The sequence below is a fragment of the Branchiostoma belcheri genome, unplaced genomic scaffold, assembly GCF_001625305.1.
Source record: "Branchiostoma belcheri isolate BF01 breed outbred unplaced genomic scaffold, Haploidv18h27 scaffold90, whole genome shotgun sequence".
Lineage (NCBI taxonomy): Eukaryota > Metazoa > Chordata > Leptocardii > Amphioxiformes > Branchiostomatidae > Branchiostoma > Branchiostoma belcheri.
In genome coordinates, this window is record NW_017804576.1 from 231616 (window position 1) to 243134 (window position 11519).

The 11519-nt window shown below is 41.4% G+C and overlaps 1 protein-coding gene across 1 annotated transcript; it reads right to left on the reverse strand.

Moving 5' to 3' along the window:
* Positions 1-45: 45 nt before the first annotated feature.
* LOC109487918 lies at positions 46-5812 on the reverse strand. Its single transcript, XM_019792019.1, has 7 exons — positions 5735-5812; positions 5154-5207; positions 4555-4689; positions 4355-4420; positions 4122-4228; positions 2196-3836; positions 46-1949 (listed from the first exon to the last, which is right to left on the reverse strand). The coding sequence occupies exons 1-7, from the start codon at positions 5791-5793 to the stop codon at positions 46-48; spliced, it is 3966 nt and encodes a 1321-aa protein (XP_019647578.1). The 5' UTR covers positions 5794-5812.
* Between the last annotated feature and the right edge of the window lie 5707 nt (positions 5813-11519).

Genomic DNA, 11519 nt, shown 5'->3' on the forward strand with positions numbered 1-11519 from the left:
TTTTGTTTCTAAGTGATCGTATTATGATTGTGTTAAGAGTGTATCCTAAACATACCAGCCTATCTTTCCCAGGTCGTTGTGAGATGAGGCAGTCTCAGGATTTGAAGAATTCTGAGCATGGATATTCCTATGTACCTGCTGTACCTGTTCAAGGTAGCTGATAGCTTTCTCATGTTGACGTAAGGAAACCATGGCTAACCACAGATTTCGGAGTAACTTTGCAATGTGAGGAAGTGCTGTATCCGGGCCATGGATAGTCCTGTACATTTGCAGAGCCAGTTCGTAAGAGATGCTAGCCTTCTCCGGTTGACCCTTACGATCCCAGGCTGCCCCCAAGATGTCTAGTGCTCCGGCAATTTCTGGACGCGCTGTCCCCTGGCCATAGATCTTTCCATACATCTGCAGTGCCTGCTCAAGGTAGCTGGTTGCTTTTGTATCATCACAGAGGTGGTACCAGGCTGACCCCAGGTTCTTTAGTGAGCCAGCAATGTCAGGATTTTCTGGAATCTGACCATAAACAATTTTGTACATCTCCAGTGCCTGTTCAAGGTAGCTGATTGCTTTTACATTATCATGGAGATGGAACCAGGCTGACCCCAGGTTATTTAGTGAGCCAGCAATGTCAGGATGTTCTGGAATCTGAGCATAAACAATTTTGTACATCTCCAGTGCCTGTTCAAGGTAGCTGATTGCTTTTACATTATCATGGAGATGGAACCAGGCTGTCCCCAGATAATTTAGTGAGCCAGCAATGTCAGGATGGGCTGTACCCTGACCATAGATACTCCTGCGCATCTGCAGGGCCTGATCATGGTAGCTCACAGCTTTTCTATGATCACCAATGTTACCCCATGTGGACCCCAGGTTGTTGAGTGACATGGCAATGACAGGATTTGCTGTACTCTGACCGTAGACACTCCTGTACATCTGCAGTGCTTGTTCAAAGTAGCTGATTGCTTTTGTATCATCAGAGAGATGGTGCCAGGCTAACCCCAGGTTGCTGAGTGACATGGCAATGTCAGGGTGTGTTGTATTCTGACCATAGATACTTCTGCAGATCTGTAGAGCCTGCTCAAGGTAGCTGATTGCTTTCCTGTAATCACCAACATGGTAACAGTTCATTCCCTGGTTGCAGAGTAACATGGCAATGTGAGGAAGTGCTGTATCCTGGCCTTGGATATTCCTGTACATCTGCAGAGCCTCATCATAACAGTTGCTGGCCTTTTCTGGCTGTCCCATGCAATCCCAGGCTGCCCCCAGGGAGTATAGTGCTGCAGCGTATTCAGGACGTGCTGTACCCTGGCCATAGATCCTGCTGTACATCTGCAGTGCCTGTAAAAGGCAGCTGATTGCTTTTTCGTAATCACCCATATGCCAAAGGTTCACTCCCTGATTGTAGAGGGACAAGGCAATGTGAGGATGTGCTACGTTTGGACCATAGATGATCCTGAGCATCATCTGTGCTTCTTCATGGAAGATCATTGCTTTTCTGTAATAACCCAGATTTTGTGAAGCTACTCCAAGGTTATTAAGCAACATGGAAATTTGAGGATGTGGTTTCTGGCCCTGACTACCCCTGTACATCTGCAGAGCCTGCTCAAGGTAGCTGATTGCTTTCCTGTAATCACCCATATGGTAACAGTTTGTTCCCTGATTGCAGAGTGACCAAGCAATGTGAGGATGTGCTGTATCCCGGCCATAGATGCTCCTGTACATCTGTAGTGCCTGGTCAAGGTAGCTGATAGCTTTTCCGTAATCACCCAAAGCACACCAGGCTACCCCCAGGTTGTTAAGCGATTCTGCAATGGCAGGGTGTGCTGTATCATCACCATAAATACTCCTGCGCATTTGTAGTGCCTGTTCATGGAAGCTGATTGCTTTCCTGTGATCACCCAGTCTCCTCCAGGCCAGACCCAGGAGGCTGAGGGAGCGAGCAATTTCAGGATGTGCTGTAAGAACAGAACCATTGACACTCAGCCTCTGAAAAGGTGCAACCTCAAGATGCTGGATGGCTTTGCTATAGTCTCCAAGCTTAACCCTGGCAGAAGCCAGATCATTGGTCAATGACAGAGCAATTACATCATTATCTTCACTCTGACCATCAATGTATCTGTCCCTGTGCATTTGTAGTGCCTGTTCAGCATAACTGATTGCTTTGTAGTAATTGCCCAACCCAAACCAAGCAGTTCCAAGACTCCTTAACAAGCCAACTTTCTTAGGATCTGTACCCTCAGGGTTGAATTTCTCCAAAGCCTTGGCATAATAATCAATAGCCTGCATATAGTGGCATAGTGCAAGGTATACATCTCCTTGCACTTTTGGAGAGTTATCATAGAAATCAGGAAATGAATTTGAAGATGTTTTCCCTGACTGTACCAGCAAATCAAGCAGAACTGATTTAAGAGGAATTAATGTACAGTAGTATCTTAAAAGCTGTTTTTCATTTGGCAGATGGAAAACTGGTTTCTGTGCGTTTGTTTGTGCTTCGTCATTGGTCTGTTCTGTTTCAATTGAGGCCAAAGCTGACAGGTTTTCGTTCTGTCCACCATTTGCCATGTAGGTTCTGAGCCTGAGTTCTGCTGAGATGCTAGTAAGCACTGTCAGGTGGTGTGCATTGTTGGGACTGATCACTTGTTTGCTTTGCATTTCTTCTATTGTCTCCCAAACTGCTTTGGGTTCAATACAAGAGAATAGGGCCAAGCAATTCACTGCTACAGCTGGGATGCGATAGATGTCTTTCTTCACATCAATCAGACTTGCTGTGATTGTTTCCTCATGACCGTAGTTACTGATGTTTTCCCTCAATGTTTCTTGTGCCAGTTGTCGAGCCATTTTGCACCTATCCTCTTGCAGTATCCCCTCTGTGATGCCCATGTACATGTCAATCAAACCCTGATCCCCAGCCAGCAGGATTGGGTTGGTCAAGATAGTGGCAAGATGATATCCTTCCTCAAGGTACAGTGTGGCATCCTTATATAGTTTTGACACCATGTTTTGTGGAGTGCAGATGAGTTCACTGGGTGGTTCATCCATAGGTCCCTGCCTGCCCAGTGGAGTCTTGCTTGCCTTTGGCATGGAGGCATCAAATGCGAGCCCACGTGGTGTAACAGAGTCATAGTACCAGTTGTCAGATTTGTTCTCAGAGTAGAAATCATTGAGAGATTTTATTCCCAAAGATGGGAGAATTGTTTCTCCCAGGTTGACCACCTTGAGGTGTAGATAGTGAGTGAGGTTACGGAAATACACAAGACATTCTTCACTTTTTTCTTCTACCAAGATGGCAAACTCCAGGTCTGAGTATGGAGTTACCAGTTCTGTGGCCAGTGAACCCAAACCTATCAGGGCAAATTTACAGGGAGGGGGAACCATTAACCCAATACACTCTTCTACAAGCAGGCTGATGAACTCCTTCCTTTGTTTGGAAATTTTCTCAAACAACTGCCTGACAGCCTGAGCTCGTTTTGCCTCTATCTCTTTGACACGTGGGTCGTCCTCATCATGTACATAGGGATCCAGCTGCTGGACAATGGTTTCCATCTCCAGCTTGATCTGGTCCCGCATCTCCTTCAATTGTTTCTTGTGTTTTTCTGTATCATCTTGGCTCACATTACAATGAATGCCTAAGACATACTTGAGAAATGCCTTCTCTACCTCTTTGATAACTATTTCTATATTACCATTGACTTGATCCTCTGACCTGGCTATTGCTGCATTGTAGAGCGCTGCTGCTTTGACAAAGTCTCCCCCATCTCCTGTTTGCTGACCTCGCTTACTGTAGACATCCCCCAACTTGCACAGGGGCTCCACCTCTCTCTGGTACTGCTGGGCTGTGGGGTCTGGAGAGGGAAAACTTCACTTTGGGCAATTCTCAAAAGCTTTCAAAGCACTTCCTTTGACAAAAATCTAATGCAAAAATATCATAAGGAACACCAACAACCACTTTCAACCCCATGATTTACATGTATCTGTCAAAATGTAGGAAATTGTGTTTTTAAAAACTCAAAAATCCAAAATTTGTCCCTGGATCCCCCTAGATTACGAGCACTCCTACTCCTCCCACAGGTCCGATCATGGTGGAAAAAGATTTAAACCTACTATAGAGCCCCCCCGGCTGCCCTTACCTCTCACATGCACCAACTTGAGTCCATCTGCAAAGTGCTGCTCTGCTGAGTCCAGGTCTGCCCTGGCAAGGGAGGAGTCACCTTCCTTAAGGTGGTCTGTGTACTTCCTTGAGGGGAAAGAAAAATATAATTGTACAAAGTCATGCATAGATTGAAATAAAGTTAAAATCAGTAATTCTAAATGTTGTCTGTTTCTGTATTATAACAAACAACTTAATGTAGATTACACTCACTCTGTGAGTTGTATTTCTTCAACTTCTCTGTCTGCATCACTGGTCATTCCTGGTTCTGTTGCAGAGCTGTAAGATTTAGACAGCAGAATTTCATTATGTTTGTTACATTTTGCTTCAATCTGTAATGCAATGTACAAAATATGATCAGGTTTTTGTCAGTCTAAGAACAATCTGTGGCTCTTGTATCAAAATTTTCCTACCTTTGTGGGTGGTGATGGTGCTGTGCAATGTTGGCTCTTGCGATCATGATAATTGCTCGAAAATACTGCACTGCTGAGTCCAACTCTGCCCTGGCAAGTGAGGAGTCACCTTTCTTAAGGTGGTCAACATACTGACTGGAAAGAAAAATAAAGGCTTAATGGCTTCTTTGTAGAGAGTGACATGAATGGAAACTGTTCATTGTTGAATGTATGATGAAGAAAATACCAGCAGTTAAAAATATGTGACATTTTCTCAGTGAAAGTATACTGGAACCTGCTAAATGTACATGTAGGCTCACACAATTCAGAGTTTGTTTGGTAGTGGTAAAAAGTAAAATGGTCTGTTCCATTATGATATCAGTCTTTTGCACAAAGCATATTCCAAACTTACTTAATCTACAAATAGATAGACTATCCCAATATCAACCCACTCCAAAATGTAATTTTTCATGTCCAGTAGGCATTCCCATTCCAAATTACGTCATTTGGTTTCAATACCCGAGCACAGGAGCTCAAAATACATATTATAATAATTATTTATTGTACATGTTTGGTCTGATCAATAAATTTCAGTGTCTCAATTTTCAACTTTTACTCACCTATCCTCATCCGGTCTGTTTGCCAGCCAAGTCAACCTTGCATCTGTTGCTTTGCTGTAAAATGACAATCTTTACATGGGCTGAACTATACTGGACTTTGAAATGTCCTGATGCTGTCACTTTAAGCTTGTTCTGCCTGCTGCCTAAGCCCAAAACCAATTATTGAGACTGAAATGGTAATCAATTGACTTAACTTTAGTGTGCTAAAGGCTAAAGATATTTCTCAGAACATGGGCAACTGTACCAGAGGTCTATGCCAAATTACACAAATCCTTCAAAAATATATCTTTCATTCTGTAAGTTTTGGTCAATCTCTCCAAATCTTTATTCTAACACACCTAGGCAGCAAGAGGGACAACAAGTTATTACGAAGTCAAGACTTTTTATCAGTGCTAAATGGTTTTCTTTAGTTCAATGATTTAGTCGGCCACAGTATTTATTGAGTGAGACCTTCGCTGCATTGAACTCTAAACTTTGAACAGTCTGACAATACATTTATCTGGCAACAGAAATGTTTATCTTTAAGATCATTTTTGTACCCCAAAAAATCAATCAACAAGAACAAGCAAAACTGTACATACAGGGCATGTCTGGTCTTGTCAATGACGATTTCAAAACTTCTCCATATAAAAAGATCCATGTTTTTGTGGCCCCAGGCAGGTTGGTGTCAGTCAGCCGATGAAGTTGTAATGGCTCACTAGGATAGCACACTGTTCAAAAGAAAACAATCATATCAATTATGATCAAGATGATCTAGAACCAAGGTGAAGCTAGCCGGCGTTTCAGCCTTCGATTCGTAGCCGGCGTTACAGCCGGCGTTTCGCCGCTAGATGGAACATAGCAACTGATTCGGGTACCGATTCGAAAACCCAAAAATCAGTAATTTAGCCAAAAAATATGGAAGATGAACTTGAAAAAAGCGTTATGATAGCTTATTACATCACAAGTCTACTACAAGTTTCAGATTTTACCTGCCGGATTTAATTAGGCCGTTGACAGCGGGCCTAATTAGGCATAAGAGATATGTGTACTCAGCAGTTATAGCTGCACCAAACTGAACGTGGCCTTTACAGACGGATTACGGTAGTCAACAACCAAGACTATATACACTAAAAGTATCAAATTCAATGGGTCGGATTTGATTAAGGAGGCACAAGGGTATACTTACGTATGATAGGGCAGAATTTCAAATCTTACGCCATCTGAGTGGGCTGCTGGAAAGGGTATAAAGTGTATCTGCCGTCTAACAAAATGTGGCCCGTTAAATTCAAAGATTGATACTTGTAGCCATACACCTACTCTATGTCCTAAAGGTATGAAATTCAACGGGCTGGATTTAATTACCGAGGCACGACGGTATTTAATGAGTATGACAGGGCAGAATTTCAAATCTCCCGCCGCTTTTACATACATACAAAGTTCATTGTCTATACCGAACTAAACGTGGTCCACTAACTCAAAAGTCGGATTACGATAGTCAACAACCAAGACTATAGGCTAAAAGTATCGAATTCAACGGGCCGGATTTAATTAACGTGGCAGGATGGTACTTAATAAGTAAAAGAGGGCAGAATGTTATATCACCCGCCGCGTTTATTGTCTGCTCCGAACTAAACGTGGCCCGCTAACTTTAAACAAGGATTACGATAGTCATCAACTAAGACTTTATACTAAATGTGTAAAATTCAACGGGCCGGATTTAATTAAGGAGGCACGACGGTACTTAATGAGTATGAGAGGGCAGAATTTCAAATCTCCCGCCACGATTCACTGTCTACACCAAACTATTGCCGGCTAGCCAAACTAAACGTGGCCCGCTAACTTTAAAGTCAGATTACGATAGTCAACAACTAAGACTTTATACTAAATGTGTAAAATTCAACGGGCCGGATTTAATTAAGGAGGCACGACGGTACTTAATAAGTATGAGAGTGTAGAATTTCAAATCTCCCGCCACGCACGATTCACTGTCTACACCAAACTATTAAATGCCGGCTAGCCAAACTAAACGTGGCCCGCTAACTTTAAAGTCAGATTACGATAGTCAACAACTAAGACTTTATAATAAATGTGTGAAATTCAACGGGCCGGATTTAATTAAGGATGCACGACGGTACTTAATGAGGAAGAGAGGGCAGAATTTCAAATCTTGTGTGCCTGCCTGGGTAGAGACTCATCTGCTCCTCCCTGTACGGGTGAGAGTTCTGGGTTTTCCCTCTGAATTTTACAGCGCCACTGCCGGGACTTTCCACTGAATCATGCCTTGATAAACAAGCTTTTGTACATGTTTACCTGCGCACTAAGTAGCAAGCTTTAACTGAAAGTATTACACTGGCCTCTGTGAATGCAACACACACATTCTGTAGGGCATAGGGAACATGTACCCTGCTATGTGTACCCTACTGGTGAGAGTTCTGGGTTTTCTCTCTCTCAATTTGACTGCGCCACAAATTAAAGGGAATTTGCACTGTCACATAACTGACAACACATTGTTTCTGGACAGTTTCGATACAAAGTTAAAACATGACCCATGATAAGGGATCTGACTTGGAATGTACTTTGAACTGCTAACGCTGCATGTTTGTGTTTGTTCAGCCTCAGTACAACACCTATGAGTCTGTTTTGGGAGGAGCCCCTGCAGTTCCAGAACAAGCTGCTAGGGGGCACAAAACTTCTTCCTGAGCACAAAGCTATCTACAAATTCAAAATTCATGACCCTAGCATGTCCAGATCATAATTAAATAATTAAAATCAAATAAAATTAATCAAATTAAAGTTCTGCCACAGTATCATATGCTCCTGGGGAGCCCAAAATCTAATCTTTTTGACGTCTCATCAAGACCTATCTGTTATGCTGATCCACTTACATTTTCACTCATACAAATACATACATACAAACTTTACCAAAAACATAACATTCTGGCGAAGGTAAAATGAATAATGAAGACAGCGAGAATAAAGACTCCAGACGCCCGACTCTGCTGTAAAGCAATTTCTTGTATTAATTACTGAGTAGTACAAATGGCCCCTCGTCTTGTATATATCACAACAGTAGCACCTGGCTCAAATCACGTTAGATATATTGGCACATAGTAAGACTAGAACGGTTACTCCTACAGGCACACAGACGTGCACTGTGCTCACCATGCTCAGATTAAGGCAAACAAACGGAACGACAGTCTACTGATACAAACCTCCACTCACTTCTAAGTCGTACACTTCAATATTATTATAACAATGTCCACTCCATGTAGTATAATATAAGTTTGGAACAAACTCGGCTTGACGACTGTGTTATGTTGTACCTAACATACTTGTGCAACTCTTGTAGTATTACATATAGAGATATATAGATATATATATTATCTATTTCTACTTCGTATTGCCAAGCAATCAATCAATCACTGACCTACTAGCAGCCATTAGAAAATGTGAGTTTAACAGTGAACACACACAAACATCAGGTATGAAACATCCTACAGCCTGTTCACAATATAACCCAATGTAAGAACGGTCCGTCCTTTAGTTCTGTATACCTTGACAGTTATCTATCACACTCGCTTCTTTCTGTGCATCTAGAACCACAACCCCACAAGAAGCTAACAAAGCTAAGCACATCTCCGTTTTTGTTTTTTGAAACTAATTGTACAGTCTAACTCTTGTTGTTTGGGTGCATTTCCAAAGTTTTCAATTTTCAGCCTAGTCAATAGACTCCAAGAATTCTCAAACCACAAGTTGTCTTCGTTGTGAACTCTCCCGAAAAGAAGAAGAAATTGCATGATGCAGCTTCTGAAGACCTGATCAAGGAAAGCAAAAAAACATATCTTTCTTACTGGTTATGTTTTAAATGTCAAAGGATAAATAAAAATGGTGTGCAGCCCAAGCATTTGTGTTCTTTTTTTTTTCTTTTTCTTCCTTGATGAATGGCAGAAAACTCCAATACATTTCTTCAGAAACAATGAGGTTGTGTCAATTTTTTTTTACCACAGGAATTCACAACGAAGAAACATACACAGGTTTCCAAGCATAACTTTTCAAAAATACTGCAATGTTCAATTTCACTTCAGAAACTGAATCACACAACTGAGTCAAGCCAATGAGTGCCTTAACTTTCCTAATAGATGGCATTAACCTAGGCCAATGTTAGAGTATTGCAGGGTTGGGGAGAGATACAAATTACAGTTAACACTATCATTGTGCAACACCCAGTAGTATTTGCTGTAAGAATACACATTTTGTTAAACAGTCTCTACATATATATTGATCTAAATGGGCAGCAGATGATATTATATAATATATATATAACCATGCACAATAATGTGGTTGTACTTGACCCTGAGTCTACTGCATTGATGTGGCAGTTTGTAATGCTTCAAGCAGGAAAAAAATGTACCCTGAAAATCGTATCCTTGGGCCACATGCTTATTGTAGTACAGTCTTTTCAATTTTGTATATAAAAAAAGCTACAAGTGAGCTACTATTATCCCAAAAGTAGTAGTAGTAGTAATACATGTAGTGGCTTGGACCTGTGCTCACATGTATTCTTGGCAATGTAATATGTACTACATGTAGATATCTCATTTCATTCTACATGGGAGTGTCCAAGAATAGTCTGGTGGTGGGGACATGCTTACTGTTTTCCACAACCAGCAACTGTAGTCAGAGTAGAGAACCAAGTTATCTTGGCTTAGTGATCTTATGGCTAAGTAAGACCAAGTCCCTAGGAGTCATAACTTACAGTAGCTGCAGCCACATTATATAATTAAGGGGAGCCAATGTGCAACATGTTTTGGACTTGACTGGTGTGTTTTCAGAGTTTTCTCTTGCCTCTACCAGGCTTCATAAGTGGCGGGAAAGAGTAGAAATGGGCCAAATAGAAAGATAACATGCCGGGGGAGTTGGTCCGCCAAAGCAGTGGCAAACTGTACTCCTTTAGCGGACCAACTCCCCTGCCATGTAATCTGTCTATTTGGCCAATTTCTAATCTTTCAAGCCACTTCTGAAGACTGGTAGAGGCTTAGTTTTCTCACATCATTTTAAACCCTGTCAGTGTGACAGGCTGATTTTCTAGCCTTCTTCAAGTTGGCTGCTTACACTGGAAGGGTTAAAATATCTGATATCTGGACAAAATATATGTGGCCCTACACTTTAACAAAGGGGAATCCAGTCTTACTAAAGTGACCTGGCTTTGGCATATTTGCTACAAGTTGGCGGCTGGATGGCAAGGAAATCAAATGTGGCTGCAGCTACCATTTATGTATGAACGACTAACAATATTGGTTCAGTCCACGACCGTTGCTATGAAGCATCTCTACTTTGCAGAGTTTAGGTGACTTGCCAAAACATGTACTGTCACTGTAGTTTTTCTTTTTTAGTAGTTGGTCCTCTAGTTTTAAAAACAATACACACAGTTGTATATGTTTATGTAGTATGTAAAAACAAAACTTTTTCTTTCCAGGCTACAATACATGTAGATACCTGTTTTGCACAGAAATTCCCTAACCTGTGGCACAGTCCAAGTAAAAACATAAAAGTGACAGAACAGCACTAATATAAGAACACAAGTCATGCAACAGGAAACAAAGTCTTTGATGTTCAACAGCAAAAAGTCTAGTCAGCAAAAAGTGGTATTTAGAAAATGTTTTGTCTGATGGTGGTCTCAGCACCATGGCTTTTTTTTTTTTTGTTCAGAGAGTCATTCTGTGTCAACCAAAACAACCTGTTAAATAAATCAGCTTCATACAGCCTCTACTAGGCTTTGGAAGTAGCTGCAAAGAGTAGAAATTGGCCGAATAGAAAGATACCATGCCAGGGGAGTTGGTCCACTAAAGGAGTACAGTTTGCCATGCCTGAGGCAAACCAACTTCATTGGCATGTTATCTGTCTATTTGGACAATTTCTAGTCTTTCCAGACGCTTCTAAAGCCTGGTAGGAGCTATCTTTACACCACTTTTTAACCTTGTGAATTTTTGCAGTTGTTTTCAGAGCCTCTCTGCTTGCTGCTGTATGGTTTGCGTCCCTTGGCTTAGCTGCCTGGCAAAGAACAAACTGTTTTATCTATCTGGGATAACTGCCATCAGATTTGTAATAGTCCAGTACAGCTTATAACATGTAGATAGATGCAGTAATCACCCCATACATTCATGTTAACATGCAACATTGCTCATACAAATATCAGAGCATTGGTCAAAAAGCTTGACCCTACTTTGGAGATACCATATATCAAAAGCCTTAGATATCAAATAACAAACATCAATGTTTCCATATATGGAATAATAAGTATGATAGCCAGAGGTATAATTGTCTTAGTCAAATATTGCACTATAATATGTGGAAAAGCAGCAAGTTGTCGCAAGCTTTCTTCGG